Source organism: Lemur catta, chromosome 9, assembly GCF_020740605.2.
Source record: "Lemur catta isolate mLemCat1 chromosome 9, mLemCat1.pri, whole genome shotgun sequence".
Classification (NCBI taxonomy): Eukaryota; Metazoa; Chordata; class Mammalia; order Primates; family Lemuridae; genus Lemur; species Lemur catta.
Genome location: NC_059136.1, coordinates 84,178,420 through 84,195,567, shown reverse-complemented (window position 1 = coordinate 84,195,567; position 17,148 = coordinate 84,178,420). Strand labels below are relative to the sequence as shown.

Genomic DNA, 17,148 nt, shown 5'->3' with positions numbered 1-17,148 from the left:
TTCCCATCCAGTTATGTAACCGTGGGGACTTGTTTCTTTGCTTTCAGGATTTGTACAAAACACATTAAAGCTAAACAATAGGCGGGAGTCTCAGGAGCACCCCTCGAGCTGTGTCTTGGAGTCTGTGGCTCCCAGGTTTGGGAACCTCCAGTTAGTTCCATCTCAAGTGCTGAGTGTGTGTGTGTGTGTATTTGTGTGTGTGTGTGTGTGTGTTTAGTTAGCTGGCACGCAGCACTTCCCAGGGTTGTGTTTCCTTTTTCCTGAGATTTGGCGAAGGGTAAAGGGTCGGAGTCACATGGATACAAAGCATTTGATTAATGTCCAAGTCACCGCTGGGGCTGCCGGAGCCGCCTTCCCTCCAGCCCGGGCCGTGTGAGGCCGGAGCAGCGGGGCCAGGCGCGCGGGGCCGGGGCCGGAGCCCCCACTCCCGGGAGTTTGCCCCGCAGAGTCCCGCGCCGGCCGCGCGGGTCTTGCAGCGCGAGCCCCCCCCTCTCCCCGCGCCCCAGCCTCTCCCCAGCATGTAAAGTCGCCTGTCCCTCTGCGGACTTTGCGGAGGCGGCAACTTTCTTTCCTCGCCGCCGGGCAGCGGGCAGCGCGCAGCACGGCCGACCCCCGCCGTGTCCCGCCGCCCACCATGAGCGACGAGAACGCCAAGGACCTGGAGAAGCAGCTCCGCCTGCGCGTGTGCGTGCTCAGCGAGCTGCAGAAGACCGAGCGCGACTATGTGGGCACGCTGGAGTTCCTGGTGTCGGTGAGTGTCTCCGCGCGGCGACGCAGGGGCACCGCGGGAAGCGCGGGCGGCATTGTCCGCGCGGGGAGCCGGGGACCGGTCCCGGCATCGCTGACACCTGAATCCTCGCGCCGAGGCTGCGTTCGCGGGCGCTGTGACCCCGGCCGGGATCTGTAGAAGCCCAGACGCTCACCGGGTTGCCAGGGCCTTGGAGAGCTCTGGGACGCAAAAGTTAGCTCGAAAGCGAGAAAGCGCCAGTGCTGGGAAGCCCGGCTGCCCCATTTCCCTGACTTTTCTCTGTCTCCCTCCCTGGTAGGCTTAATTGCATTGTGTAATTTTTTTCCCCCGTCTTTTCCTCCCCTAGAGATTTTGTTTTAAAGCTTTGGCTTGGTGGTTAAAGGTCTAGTCTGCTACATTCATGTACATTTAGTTAAAAAAAAAAAAAGAAAGAAAGAAATCTTTGAATCTGCTGGAGCTTGAGTTCGTTACTTCAGAGAACAGGGCAGTGAAGTCCCTTTAGTTATAATAATCTTTAAAACATAGGATTCTGGTCGGGGGGTACAGAAAGAGCAGCGGGGTTATGATCTCTAGCAGCTGTTGGATATTAAAGCTACATGTGGCGCTCACCCCATCCTAGTCCTGCGATCTCCTCCCCCCTGGTTTAAATCAGTCCTCCGCTCAGCTCTTGGTCCCCTGTCCATACTGAGCCCAGGGGAATGGTGTAATAAAATTCTCCTCTAACAACTTCAGGATTTCGTGGAACTGGGCACGAACTTTCTAAGTTTCTGCTTGACTCACTGAAGTCTGCTTTGAGAATATTTTCATTCATTTTAGAGCAGGAGGGGGGAAACCAAATGCAAGTAACTTCTGAGACATCGCTTAAAAGCTGGATTTTTCCTATTCACTGTTGAAAAGACAAAGAATTTGAGAGTTGGCTTCTCTCCACCCAGATATCTGGGAGAACATCATTCAAAGCTTTTGCTATCTCACTCAAATCCTCTAACCTGCTTCTGCCAACACCCAGTTCCATGCCCCCCCTGGTCTGAAGGAAAATGTTTTCAGTGCCAAAATGCCTGCTCAGTGTTCTGAAATCTGTACACTTTCAGCTTACAATCATGATAGAGCAAATTTACTTCTTGGCTGTGGCAAGAAGGAAAGAACAATGTCTCAAGTGATGTAAAATGCTCAGGTTGGCTTCTCAAAGTCAATGTGCTTGAGCCCCCAGTGGCCACGTTCTCTGGAAATGTACAGATGTTTGAGAATATCTTGGTAATTGGTGATATAGGGAATTATTGGACACTTCCTTACAGCAATGACTGTTAAAGAAGCATGCTTTTAAGGAGATTCAGCTTTTAGTAGCTTTAAATTTGCCTTTCATGAAACTTTTATGGTAACAAAGTCAGACCTTTGAAGACTCTGAGTCATTTCTTACGCAGTTACTTTTTCTGAAGGGATATAAGAAAAGTATTGTGCAGACTCCTAATTTGCAGCAATAGCTAACCTGATCTACCTTAAAGGCCAATTTGTTGATCTATATTTAAAATATCAGTTTTTCCTCTGATCCTAACACCTGATTATTACAGTGGGAAACTTATTACTATATAGAGTTAGGTAAGATAAATTGTATTTTCCTTTTTTATAAGTAGAACATAATCTTATGATTTGATCTTTTTATCTCATTCGGAAATTATAAACTCTTCCACTTTTCCTTTTCTTTGTCCATTATTTGTGTTTGTATTTGTTTACACACACAGACCCACTAATTGACCTGAATGTCATCCTAAACAAAAGTTTACTCAGGCTTCTTTTTGGTCTTTTAACTATTCAAAGACTAAGATCTATTTATAATACATTATTAGATATTCTTTTTTGGGAGTATTATTTATGGTAACACTTAATTCCCATGTAGTTTTCTCAGTCACCTGCAACTGATATAGTCAATCTAGTTTTAATATTAGACTATGCTAACATGTACCAAGAGTGTTGTGGATATTCAAACCCTTTGGCCAGATAATTCTTCTTCTAGGAACCTATCTTAAGGAAATGATCAGAAATGGAGACAAACAAAAGTTTTTTTAAAAAAAATTAGCCATAGTATTAAAAAAATTGAGTGGTAGACTTGTTGCAAAAATTGATAGGCCATTCCTAAGTCAAATTTAAGTATTTGTTAGAGTAGTCATTAGTCATTTTTGTCATTCTTTAAGCCATTAACATGGATGAAAGATAACTCTTATCTTCATTAGGAAGAGGTAAAAGAGATAGAAAACATATTTTTAGTTCTACCAAGATTGTATTATTACTTACAGGCCCACAAATAAGCAAACAAGATGGTATTATTTCCCTTGATTAAAAGATCATATGACTGGAGGGAAAACTCTCTTACTAAGATCTTTCCAACGTCTGAGTCCTCTCTGTCCTCGGTTCCCACTCTTTGGCCTTTTAAGGAAAGAGCATCTTCCCAGATAGTCCGTGAACATTGCCTTTTTTTCTCTACACCATAGCATCAACCTATGCTTCTCTCTAGTTGCCACCCAGGCACACGCTACTTGTGTGAACAAAGCTCTGTGCTTTAAGCTGTCTGCCCTCATTTAGACAGGCCTGCTCTTCCCATGGTGGGCCATGCTTTCTCACGTATCTGCTTTCGTTCCTCCTGGGGCCTCCCTTCTGTACCTGGCGGATTTCTGTTGGACTTCCAAGGCTCAGTTATCTGTTTCTCTCCAAGCGCTCCCAGTGTTGTAACCACTCTAGCCCATATTTACTTCTTCCATAGTACCCATAGTAGTTGATGCATGTATTTGTTTGCCATGATCTCATTCTACTAGACCATCTGAAAGCTTGAGAACAGGGGCATATCTTTGTCTGAGCTTCCTAGAATTTTGCCCAGTGCCTATGATGTTGTAGGTACTAAATAGATGCTTTTTGCATGAATGAATGAATCAATAAATTGACCCATCCTCTCTCCTCCCACCGCATTTTTAAGGACACATCTTTAAAATTCTGATTTTTGTTTTTCTTCTATTTGATCTGAGTAGATAGTAGATATTTCTTCAGTTTTTCTCAGGCACACATAAATTTATGCAACAAAACCTTTCAAATTCAACATGTAGTACCTGTTTTTAAACAGAAACATGATTTCAATGAGGTGCTGAGGTATTAAAGACTTTATAACACACTATTATTTCATCTCATGGATTCTAAGTTTTCATTTGAGATCATCTTCCACTATCTAGATTAATTATTTCTAGGTCATAGATACAATGGTCAAGTGTGATCTAACTTTCTTAAATTTATGTCCTTGTTTTGCTTGGGAAATGAAATTTTGTGCTTTGTTAAACATACCCTAAAACACTTTTTTTAAAGACATGATTTTATGAACCTCATACTAGAGTATTTAGTGTTGAAAGTCTGGACAATGGTAGGTTCCAGCCTGTTTCCTGTTTGTAACCAGTGACACAGCAAGCCAAGATCACAGACCCATCAGAGTGGCTGGAGAAAGGGTAGACCCAGGGCCTGCTTCACGGGTGTGTGTCCTGTGCAGGGGCCCGGGGCTCTGAGTGCAGAAGCACCCTGTGCTCAGTTTAAAGCTCTGCTCTTGCTGTCTTGAAATTCTTACCAATTTTATCTTTGAACTTGTGTTTTACAAATGAAGTTTGATGGGACTGAACAGATACCTGAAAGAAAAAGCTTTCTATTTCAATACCTTTAACAGCACTTGTTTCCTGTGTTGTGAACAAGGGGCCTCACATTTTTATCTTACACTGGGCCTCGAAAAGTATATAGACAAGTTTCACTGTGAGTCGGTGGCATTGAGGCAGGACGACCAGATAATTTATTGTCTAAACTAGGACACTTCTGAGAGTGAAAGGAGTACCATTAATAATTACATGGGGAAACACGTAAACTGGGATTGTTCCTGGCAAGCCAGATGGCATGGCTGTTCCACATTGTTGGCACACTGAGATGAAGACTTCAGGCTACATATGTTGTCATACACAAAACATTTAAAATTGTGTTGCCTGTCCAGGCTCTGGCCTCGGGTACCTTAGAATTTGAGTCCTGTCTCTAATTTGCTATGTATCTTCAGACACATTCCTAAACTTCTCAAGCCCCTTTTCATTTACCTATAAAATGGGGAGTAACAGCATTTCTCCAGGTTGCTGCATTGGTCTTGATCCAGTGTCTGGCTCATAGGAGGGCCCATAAGTAATTACTGATATTTCCTCTGATGCTGCAGTTGTTCTAGAGAGCCACACATATCAGTCTTTGTTACATGTAATTTTTGTTTCTGTTATGTTCTCCTCTGCCCTTTCCCTATGTCTTTGAGTTTGTTCTTTGCTTCTTCCTCTTGTATTTCCGGTCTGTCAGTGGAGCCCTTTTCATAGTATTCTTGTAAATGCTCAGTTAACTGAATTTAAGACAGTGAGAAAATTTTACATTCCATTTGGCCACAGCCATAGTTGGTATGGTGTCATACAGATGACACTAAACAATTGCATAGTCACCATCTGATTTGGCTTAACATATGTGTACCTCTTTGCTTTTTCAAATTGTGCTCCTTGGAGTTCCAGAGGCCCTTGCTGCGGGGGAGGGGAAGCTGAATTTTATGGCCTTCATGCTCTCCACCCTGGCCTCTCTCAGCATAGCCCCACCTTCCTCTGATTTGTGCTTTTGCAAAAGCAGCTAGAAAGCCACTAACCTAGTTGGTAAATTCCCAGAGAACAGGGACTGTGCGTTGACTTCCTATGTGGGCTTTTCTTGGCCTAAACATGGTGCTTTGTAAATAGCAGGTGCGCATGAGCAAACAAACAGGCAAACAAAGCAAAAGCAAACAAAGCAGACTTTGATTGAATCTGAAAACAACCTTTTTCAGGCATGACCTGACTCTTCCAGGCCAAGATGAATTGATTCAACACATTATGCTGAAGGCTTATGTTACGGTCTGGGTTATGTCCCCCTGCAAGATCGGTATGTCAAAGCCCTAACTCCCAGTGTTTCAGAATAGGATTGTGTTTGCAGACAGGGCCTTTAAAGAGGCGATTAAGTTAAAACGAGGTCCTTAAGGTGGACCCTCATCCAGTCTTACTAGTGTCCTTAAAAGAAGGGGAGATTTGGACAGAGAGGGATAGCAGGGATGAGTGCGCACAGAGGAAGGGCCATGGGAGGACACAGGGAGAAGACAGCCATCTGCAAGCCAAGCACGGAGGCCTCAGGAGAAACCAGAGCTACTGATATCTTGATCTTGGACTCCTACCTTTCAGAAGAAAGTAAATTTCTGTTTAAGAAAATAAATTTCTGCTTAAGCCATCAATCTGTGGTATTTTGTTATGGCAGTCCGAGCAGATGAATGCAGCTTATGCTGGGCGCTGGAGATGCAGAGAGAAGTGAGGCATGGCCTTATCCATAATAAGCTCATAATCTATTGGGGGAAAGAGAAGAGTACAGATCGTCACAAATCTATGTGGGAAGTACAACAGCAGAGTCACAAGCAAAGGGAGTTGAGGAGTCAGGAAAGTTTTGGGAGGATGTGATGACAGAGCTGGCTCCTGAAGGATGAAGAGGAGTGTGCCAGGCTGGCAGGAGATTTATCCATCCCCAAAGAACAGCGTGTGCAGTGTGACCTTGGTATGGCAGAGCCTGGCATGCTGGGGGCTGAAACAGTCTTATCATTATACCTTATAATAATACGATGACATTAATGTAAAAATAGTAGCTACTGAGATTAGATTTGTTTCATAGAGAGGGAATTCTGTTGACAGGATTGAGGAACAAATACTGGAGTCTGGTTACCTATTAGGAGTTTGTCATTGCATGGGGTCAAGTTTAGATGAATGTCTGATCTAAGGCCGAAGCAACGTAGAAGATAACAAACAAATAATTCAAACTAAACCATAGAAAACCAAATACCCAGCAACTGTGAGGCATTTCTTGGGTGGAACCGTTAGTATTTTGTGTTACTTCGTTTAGCAGTGGAGGTTTAAGTAGAATGGAGAACATAGGATGGTGAGAAGGAAAATGAATTTGGTTTTGAACATTTTGAGCTGAGCCGCAAATTCTGCTATGATTTTTGAAGCTAGGAATGTGGAGCTTGAGAAAGAATTGGAACAAAAGTTTGAGACCTAGAAATTGATCATATATGGTGCAGCCATCGGGTGGATGCGATGACACAAGGAGAACAATTAGAGGAAGAAAACCTCCAAACCAAGGGTAAGATGTTGGAAATCCAATATTTAAAGGTTAGAGGAAGAGTAGAGTGTGCCGCAGATGGCTTTGAGCCATCAAAGGTTGAAGCAGAGAACCAGGAGAGTGATACCTTGAAAGCCAAAGAAGGATCTAGGCTCCAGAAGAAAGGTCTCCTGAAAGTGTCAGAACTTTGGAGAAACAGGAAGTGTGAAGACTGAGGGGTCACTGGATTTGGCAATCAGAATGCCATTGGGGTTTTAGCTTCAGGAGTGTGTGTGAACAAAAGCCAGATTGTATGAATGAGGTCAGATGTGAGTGGAAGCTGAAGAGGTAGAGACAGATGGAGAAACTATTCAAGGAGTTTGGTGCTAAATGCAAGGAGAAAAATAGGTTAGTAACAGGAGGGGATGATTTGGTCCAGGGATGTTTAAGGAAGATTAGGATAGCCAAGGGGAGGGAGACAATAAGGGAATTAAAGCAGCTACAACAGAGCATGGTGGAAGGCAAATGGCATCTTCAGGGAAACCATAGGGAGTGTCCCCATGGCACTAAGGCAAGGTAGGCTTTTGGCAAAATTTACGTAGCCGTCCTGCCGCGGAACATTCCCATAGTAAAACGTCATCGCAGAGGCTAAAAATGAACAATTTGATTTGTAATAATAATGTAAATCAAAGATCTTTATTTTAATGTAGCTAATATAATTTTAATAAATTTAAATTAAAACTTAAATATTTTTAATAAATGTAATAAATCTTTTAATAAAGAATAACAAAATCCATCTCTTGAAAACTAAATCTTATAAATAAGAGTTTTAGAGAAATACTGCAAACTGAGACAGTGAGGTGACCTGCGTGACACAGAGCATGGGTTAGGGAACCTCTGGTGACCTGGTTTAAAATCCTGGCACTGAAACTTACACACTGTGTCACTTTGGGCAAACTACGCAGCCTCTTTATTATGCCTTCATTTCATATTTGAAAAACATTTGACAGTATCCCACAGGGCTAGCCTACAATTCAAATCAGCTTCTGTAGGAAAAGTCTTGATAGGTAATTAGTGTTTCCTCCTCTCTTCCCTCCACAGACTCCAAGTTTATCTCCCTCTCCTGTCTTTTCTACCTCACAGATCGAGCCTGGCACTTGCAGGGTCCCACCCAGGACCAAGCTGGGTCCTGACCCCTGTCTCCTCTCAGCCTGGGAGCACGAGGAAGGGTTTAATGGATAGAGAAAGTCCTGAGGAGCTGGAGAGCCTTTGGGAATGCAGGAGAGGGGTTGGCCTGGGAGCCACCAGGGGAGGGACAGCTTTCCTCGGGAAGGAACTCACAGGTGAGGCCAAGGGCCACTTCGGGGAGAGGGAAGCAGGGAGGTTTCTTCCTGGTGGCCATTCTTTCTCTGTGAAGTTGAACTCTGAGTAGTCTGGGTTCTGTTTTGTTTTCGTTTTGTTGTTTGTTCTTGCTGAGAGCGAGGTCCCCTGAAGAGAATGGTGAAGATTTGGAACATACACTTTCAGGGGCAGAAAAGGGAATTGAACTTGGATGTCTGAGGCTGCATGTGTGACAGTCTTTGTACAAGTGTTCTTTTAAATGTGACTTTCTTTAATGCATCATGTAAATTTAAAAGTTAAAATAGAGAAGTAAGCACTTCTCGTTTATTACAGCTAGTATGATTAGGTTCAAATCTTGGAAATAATGACAACCATTTTTTAAACCATGGTGCAAATTGTATAGAACTGCCATTTTACATTTAAGGCACACATCAGTCATTGTACTAAAAAAAGAAACATCGATTTATCAACATTTTGGTGTGCTTTCATTTTTTTCCAGTCTTTTTCTTTTTTTTTTTGAGACAGTCTCACAATGTCACCCAGGCTAAAATGCAGTGTCATCATAGCTCACTGCAACCTCAAACTCTCTGCTTCAAGCCATTCTTCTGCCTCAGCCTCCTGAGTAGCTGGGACTACAGGCGGGCACCACCACACCTGGCTAATTTTTTAAATTTTGTTTTTGGAGAGGTGGGGTCTTGGTATGTTCCCCAGGCTGGTGTCAAACTCCTGGACTCAAGCGATCCTCCTGCCTTTCAAAGTGCTAGGGTTCAGGTGTGAGCTATCACACCCGGCCTCGGTACTTGTTTTTAACAGTGTTTTGTTAGGTATTCTTTTACTATATACTTGGCATTGTGTTTTCATACCAAATAAAATTATTAGTTCTGTGTTTTGAGCACTATTAATTTGACCTAAAAATAATTGTTTTTGGCCTGGGCAACAGTAAGACCCATCTCTACTTAAAAAAAAAAAAAAAATTAGATGGGCGTGGTGGCACATGCCTGTTGTCCCAGCTACTTAGGAGGCTGAGGCAGGAGGATATAACTTCAGCCCAGGAGTTTGAGGCTGCAGTGAGCTATAAGGACGCCACTGGACTCCAGCCCAGGCAGCAGAGCAAGGTCCTATCTGAAAAAAAAAAAGTAGTTTTTGTTTGCATTATTTCTTGAAAAGTCTTATTTATAATATTTACTTTTCATGAGATGGATTTTTGTTATATTTATTAAAAGATTTATCAAATTTATTAATATTATTTAAATTTATTAGAATTATATTAACTATTAAAATCAAGATCTTTGATTTATATTATAATTGTAGATCAAAGAATTTACAATCTATTAAAAATTTTATTTGCTATATTAAAATCAAGATCATCTTTGATTTACAACATTATAGTTGTCTCAAACAGTCAAAAATTCAGGAAAAACATCCCTTAATAAATGTTTCATTGCTTAAAAGTGTGGTTGGGTTACTTTTCCCATGGTATTAAGCTTAATCGTTCACATCCTGACTTATCTAATAAAAACTACTTAAAAATTTTTTTCCCTATTTTCATGATCCTATTGCATTTGCTCTAAGAATTAAATGACTGTAATTATAAGAAAATTGATATAATTTGAGGTTATGATTTTTAAACACTTGTAGTTAGTAAAGATGATTTCAGAGTTTGATTTCTTGAATAAATTTGTTGTATTCTAGCCTTACATATAGCTAAGCATAGTGTACAAAAAAGGGCCTATTCTACTGGAGAATGTTGAAGCCAAGGACATTGTGTTCTGTCATTAATGCAAAATGCATACTTTCCATTAAAAGGCAAGCCCTTCATTTGAAAAGGTTAAATTGTATAATACTTAAGAAATGACTCCAGCTGGTTAAATTTAGAATACTGATATAAAAGTACTCTCTGGGTTTATAGCAAAAATATAGCAATACAGACTATGGATGGGTAAACATTTTTATTCATTTTAAAACTTTGTTTCTTTCTCTGAGAGAGTCAAATAAGGGTTGAGATCTATGTTTGACTTTGCTTTTCCAGTTTTGCTATTTTAATTATCTATTTAAGTTGTCTTCTTGCCAGTAGGATTGGCTTTATGGATGGTGACACATTTTCAGAGATTGTGCAAGAAATGATGTTTTCCCTGATGCCTTGTAATGCCTCCACTTGGCCTTGTTTTCATGCTCCCTTGGAGTTCCAGCCTTTTCTTATTTGAGACTATTGCCCCAAAGAAAGAAATCTTAGGATTCCAGAAATAACATCTCCCATTCCAAAGCTTTATTTCTGCCAGTAGCACTAGGGCAAGGTCTATGGAAAGGCATTATTATACTATACTAATTGACCTAAATGTTAGTCCCACCCCCACATATTCCAAGATGACTTTAATAATTCCTTATTTTCCCAGAGGTAAAATGATAGGGGTGAAGGGGGCTTTCATTTTCTACAATCTATGTCTATGTCATGTTTGACTTCATATAACTTTAATATTTTTAATGTATTATATAGAAATATATTTGTATCTATATATCTTATATTTTTACAAAATTTATTTTGAGTATTCTAGACAAAATGTTATCTCAATTTTTCTTGTACCTCTTCATAATAAAACCTCTGGCAGAGACTTCTAATTGCCCCCACTACCCAATATGCTTTTCTTCTGTAGTGATAAAAGTTTTGGTTTCATACATGGTTGACCAGTTTAAGACCACATTTCCCAGCCTCCCTTGCAAATAAGTGTGAGCACATATATAGGTTCTGGGCAGTGGGTAGAAGTGGCGTGGGTCACTTCCAAGGTGTGCCCTTGTAGTGAAGGAGTATGCACTCTTTTTTCCTTCTCTCTTCTCCCTGAATGGTATGGGGATGTGATGGCAGGTGATGGGGCAGCCATTTTAGACCATGAAGTGGACGTCACATGTTCAGGGTGACAGTGCAACAGAATAGAAGGAGATCACTTCTTTATTAAAGTAGTTTAATCTATGTCCTATCAAAATGGACCTGTAAGATAAGTCAATATTTATTTAACTGTCCTAAAATCATCACATTTTGATACCAAGTCCTCATACACTTATGCAAATCATTAATGAATTGGCCAACTTTAATGTATTTTTCTGCCTTTGTCTTGTTAAACTGAATACTCCTAATATTTTTAGTTTACTTTTAGTTTTTCTTTAATAAATCTTCTCTAGCTCAGCTATGATTTCCCTGGATTATGCTAAAACTGCACTCTCTTTTGGCTATAGGTGTAGTTTAGTTTTTTCTTTAGAAAAAGAACAGCATTTGTTTTAACCTCTACTTACAGATTCCTTTTTCTGAAGGCCAGAATTTTTGTGTTTATTATGTATATTTGTAAGGATATTTGTTCAGCTGCTTTAACTGAGACCAAATAACAGTAGTTTAAACAATATAGAAAGATTGTTTGTGAATAGGAAAGCTGTGTGTAATCAACATAGCCTTTCTTATGTCCTCTCTTGGAATTCTGGTTATTTAATTTTTTGATTAAATGTTGCCCACCGGTGTTTCAGGGGAGTAAGCAGCTCAGCTGCATTGGGTCATTCAGAGATCCTCCCCTTCCCCATTTCTTCTATCTTATTGCCCTGCCATCCCCTAGGACCATTTAAATCCGAGTCTGTGGGGGTGGGAGCCAGGCATCAGTATTTTATGTATTTTCTCCAGGTGGTTCCAATGGGCAGAAACGGTGGGGGAACCAATACAGTAGGACATTGTTCTTGTCCATATTGTTGAAGCTAACTTACAATGTGTGACAGTGTCCCTGTCACATTCCAGCCCCAGGGGGATGGACAGTGAGAGACAAAGTGGAGGGCAAGTGCTCTAAGGATGTGACCCAGAAATCACACACATCATTTTCACTCTCATCCCATGGCCAGATCTTTGTAAGATGGCCAGTCCAGCTCTAAGGGAGACTGGGAAATATGCTGACTGGTTGGATAACCATGTGCCCTGCTGAAACTTAGGGAGTTGTACACAAAAATAAAGATGTGGAGAACAAATATTGAAGGGCAAAGAGCAGTCTCTGCCATGTTTTGAATCCATTGATATTTTAGTCTCCTGTCCTCAGAATATCATTTATTTTAACTCTTGGATTCCTTTACTGTAAGAATCTATTGAATTTAAAATATAATTTGGATTTTTTTTCCCTTTAAAGAATATATTCTTGTCCACATACAAATCCATCTAATATTTGTCAATCTCTTCACATAAGTTTATAAGAGCTCCAGAGCTCCCTTAAAGGTTGTTTTTCTTTTCTTCTTCTTTTTTCATTGGCTTTCATTACAGAAAAGCTTTAGGGGATTTGAAAATTTTATGTAATTTAAAAGTTTTCCTAAAGTTTTCGGAAAGAAATGTTCCAGGATACAATGGAAATCCTGTTTGTGTTATGTGCTTGTAATGTGTTAGGCACTGCATATTTGTATATTTGTATATAACTTACAGTGTACAACTGTCTTCAAGGCTTGGATCATTGTAACTCACACCTGAGGACACTTTGGTCAGTTCCTAAATGGGAGAGTAGGGATTCTAAGTAGATCCATCGTACAGCTGTTCTAGGACATTTTGCTGATGATTCACTGGCCTGGGCATTTCTGGATTGTGGGAATAGTATGATTAATCAGGACTAGGAAAACCCAGGCAGATGTTGGAACCAGGACACAGAACTTGTTCACTCCGGAAGTACACAGAAGCCAGCAGCCAGGAAGGAACAGTAGTTCATTTCAGGCAAACCATGAAGAGCAAGAGGGTAACAGAAGCTTACGGTCAATCCAAGACGGGGTCACAGCCAGGCAAGCGCTTAGTAGCCAAAGATTACCCAGCCGTCAGGAGTTCCCCTCACAGAAATAAGGAAACACAATGAACCTTTTAAAAATAGACAACCTTAGTTCTCCCGTTGGTGTATCTGTTAACATACATCATTACTGATACTATTTTCAGTTTGAGTTAATTCCTCTTGGATCATTTTGGATGTCTTTATATTTACAGTACTTCCTAACAGGTTTGAACCCTTGGTTTTGTGTTAAAGTGTAGCTCATGTGGTTATCGTATATGTGATTAAATTACAAGCTATTTGAGGCACATATGTGTAAAATTAGTGTATATATAAAATTAGCATATATAACACACATATAATTAGTCTGTATATGTGTGTGTGTATGTATATAAAATATATACACCGTCCAAAATGTGTGTATTTCTTCTGCATTCAATGGATACTTCTCTCCAAAATGTGTGCCCTGCTCTGCATTCAATGGATATTCCATAGATTGCTTTGGTAGAAAGCATTAATGTAATTTAAACGCAAATGAAGTGAATCCATTGTTAAAATGATCATTATTCCTAAGAGTGTTCTGTTTGCCAGAACTACTTATTTTTGATATGCTATGCAAGGGAGAATAAGTGGCATTCTGGTGGTCATGGAATGAAGGTGGATAAATGGACCATGTTATATAGATAAGGGCATTTTCCTCAGTTTCTAGCAAAGACAATTAGCACAATCATATAATCTTTGGGTCCAAAAGGGAATCATGTTACGAATAGAAGAGCATCGCTTTCAATTAAAATATGCAAAGTTGATGTTTCTCCTGTATATTTCTCAGTGAGCTAGTAATTCTCATGTATAAATTGGATATTCTCTGTGTGGTGAAACTTTTTAAGAATAGCAAATATTCTTTGAAATTTAAGTTTTAATTTTTTGTTAGTTTATACTTAAGGTTGACTTAATTATGAGGAACATAAGTTAGACTGTCAGAAAATTTGATAGCTTAGTTGATACTTGAATGGATCCTCAATTTTAAACATACACATATCTATATCTAGGGATTTGGATCAGATTCAACTTTAATGGCACAGTGAACATATAGGCAAATCTTAATGAGAGATCTAGATAGTCAGGATATTTGAATAAATTTCTAAAAAAAGGAAAAGTCTGCTAGTTAGATTTAAAGAACAAAATTGCCTGTAGATTTACTATGTTTTACTATGTATCTTCCCTATGAATTATTTATTTTCCAGCCTGTCAGAATTCAAAGTTCCAACCCCTCTATGATATTCTATAATTAACTTAGTATTGAATATGTGTTAAGTGAAATTTGCAGTAATTTGTTTTTTAAAAATAATATAGAACTAAAAAATCTGTAAAAAAAATTACCACAAAATGGAATCAAAGTGATTTTTTATTCACACCCAAAACCTACTTCATTAATTTGTGCAAAACGTTACTTTCAGCATTGTGTATTTTATGGGTCAGGTCAGTCTAAATCATGTCTCTAATATGCTCAGCACTGTGATTTTTTCTCTGCAGTGATTGTTTTCAGAAACCTAGAGTCCAGACATTTTTATTCTTAATGTTCCAAGGCACATTTACTGAGCTCCTACTGTATGCCAGTCACTGTTCTAGGATCAGAGGATGTAGCCCTGAGAAGAATGAAAAAATCCTTGCTTTCATTGAGCTCTGACTCTAACCCAGGAGATGCAAGAGAAATGAGTAAAATATATGGTATATCAGCTAGTCTTAAGTGCCCAGGAGAGTAAATGAAGCAGAAAAGAGGAATGTTTATGTGTATTTTGACATTTTATATGGGAAGAGAAGGCAGGCATTCACTCTTTTCTGTCATGCTTCTTTCTATAAATCCCTGAAAATATTTGAAAATAAGTTTTCTTATTCACCGTTAACCTTAACAGGCAATCTCCATGAGGAAAGTGCCAATCAGGTTTCTTGTCTAATTCTTCAATGTAATAAACCCAGATGTACATTGCTAATAAAGATGTCTGGCTTTGACTAGTGTAATTCTTTAGCTGTCATTTTCTAGTAAATTGACTTTACCATAACAGGCATATATGTTTAGTAGATGTAACAGGCATATACTAAAAATAATGCTGCCTCACTGTGTTCTGTTTATACCATTGAGGGGCTTAATTTGTGGGGCGTTTTGTCAATGAAGTTTCATGCCCCAGCACCTCTGTGTCCAGTGGGAACAGCAGCCATGTTAGAATTTGTCACAGGTGGGGCTCAGCATGAGCTGCATTGGCTGAAAAGCTTCTGCTGGAAATCAAGTGTCCCTAGCAGTGAGGGGACTGAAGCACTGAACAAGTGGGATGGGGGTGGGAGTCAGAGATTTTGAATGTGCAGCCGCATCTAAAGGCAGTTGTATGGTCACTGCCTTAGATAATCCGAGACGTGAGTTAAAAGCTAAGGTATGAAGTGCTTTCAGACATTTTTTCTCATGTAAGGCTTTTCCCTGAGAGGGAGTAGGAAGGACAAAGGGGACCTTGTAAGTCCTGCCCCTTTCTTCCTATGGTATTGTCTCTCTGATGGCCCTATAGAAGTGACTCCCTTGAGACACTTGGGGACAGCTGGATGCAGCCCCTTTGTGGCCTAGGAAGTGCCACTGGGAGCGTCTGCCAGAGACTGGGGAGGGGAGAGGTCACTTAAGGACTGTGGAAAATATTCCCTTTCTCCTCAGCATCCAGGGGCCTTGCTTCTTGCCTAATTGTTAAGAGCCTGGAAGCTCGAATTCTGGGGCTGACATTTTTTTCCGGGGTTAGTTCTATAAATGATACTTTTTAAACAGCCTTTTTTGTGGAACTTCATTCTTCAGTTCACTGAATTCATAGCACAAAGGCAGGGAAACGGATTTATTGCTATCGTCATTACCAACTTCAGAATAGAAATTGGTGAATAATTATACTTAGTGTATATTGGGCTTTAAAAAAAGTATAACTGAAGGGAAGGGATTTAGCTGTCTGTATTTTTTGATAAGGTTATGTGCTTTCCTTTTCCTTTTCTCTTGAAGGAGACCTTTCTATGGCTAATACATCATAAAGGTTGAGAGGAAGTGCAAACACAATTACCGCAGAAAGTTGAAATCTTTTCCATTCACTTCTCTTTTGTGCTGTTTGTGACTTGTCTGCCTGATTGTTTCAAAATAAGGAAAATCCTGGGTTTCTTATCTATCCTTTATCAATGGAACTGGATTTGACTGTGGTGTGCATACGACAAAATGAGGACAAAGTCAGCCTTAATGCTAATAGCCGTGGCACCAAACTCACCACAGGAATGCACAGTGTATATGGGGAGCTTTAAAGGCACGACTTGCCTAATGAAATAATGCAGGGTACAGGGTTTAGGAGGGAAATCAGATATATGACAGCCCTTAAATGCTATAATGGAATTTCAGTCCATCAGGAGCTCTTGGAGGCATTGAGCTTTTCTGCCTCCCTCTGCCCGTCCAGGTCATTAGACTGCTTTGTGAATGAGGTCACCGTGCCAGGGTCTGACCAGGGGGCCCTGAGTGCTGGTGGTGCTGGTTTAGCAAGAGCACAGTGAATTTGATTGGGGTTATCAGTGGGAACCTAGGCTGCATGTAGAGTCCCGTCTAATGTCTGATCATGGCAGAGGGTCACGAAAGGAACCAAGCTCAAGGGTTAACCCGGCTAAGGTCTCTGTGGTCTGTGACTGCCAGAGCTCAAGAAGCAGCTGCAGAGGATCTCTGCCCTCTTTCAGACCTGAGAAATGTGGTTCCTGCTGCTCAGCCCCGTTGCAGGCACTCTGGCTGGTCATTCTCTGTACCTTTCATGTGCAGGATCCTCTGGCAGAGGACTGACCCATTTCCTGGACGGACCACATAGCTTAGAGTGTCCACTTTAGGCTTGTGATAACTTTTGCGGGATGGATGATCCCTTAGTAATAAGGATTGGGACCAATAATTGTAACCCAAGGAGAGGTAAATTTTGACTGCTTTTAAACTTATTTCCTTAGATGATTAATCATTTGAGCTAGTCTGTTTATATTAACAGTTATTCCCCTAGTCATTTTCTACCTGAGAAGGTTTATTAATGTTTTATGACTATTGTATAATTTCAAAGAACACTTGCCAGCCCCCAGGACCTTCCTTAATAAATCAAGTCTGGTCTCATC

General features: G+C 40.4%; 1 protein-coding gene across 3 annotated transcripts in view; it reads left to right on the top strand.

Moving 5' to 3' along the window:
• The first annotated feature begins 383 nt into the window (after positions 1-383).
• The window catches only part of PREX2 (phosphatidylinositol-3,4,5-trisphosphate dependent Rac exchange factor 2), a 274,675-nt gene continuing 257,910 nt past the window's right edge, over positions 384-17,148 (top strand). Inside the window, exon 1 of one of the 3 annotated variants that reach the window (XM_045560618.1) lies at positions 384-751. In XM_045560618.1, the coding sequence (XP_045416574.1) occupies positions 635-751 (117 nt within the window). In that variant the 5' untranslated portion in view covers positions 384-634. The remainder of the gene's footprint in view (positions 752-17,148) is intronic. The other 2 variants (XM_045560619.1, XM_045560617.1) reach the window with 2 other exon arrangements.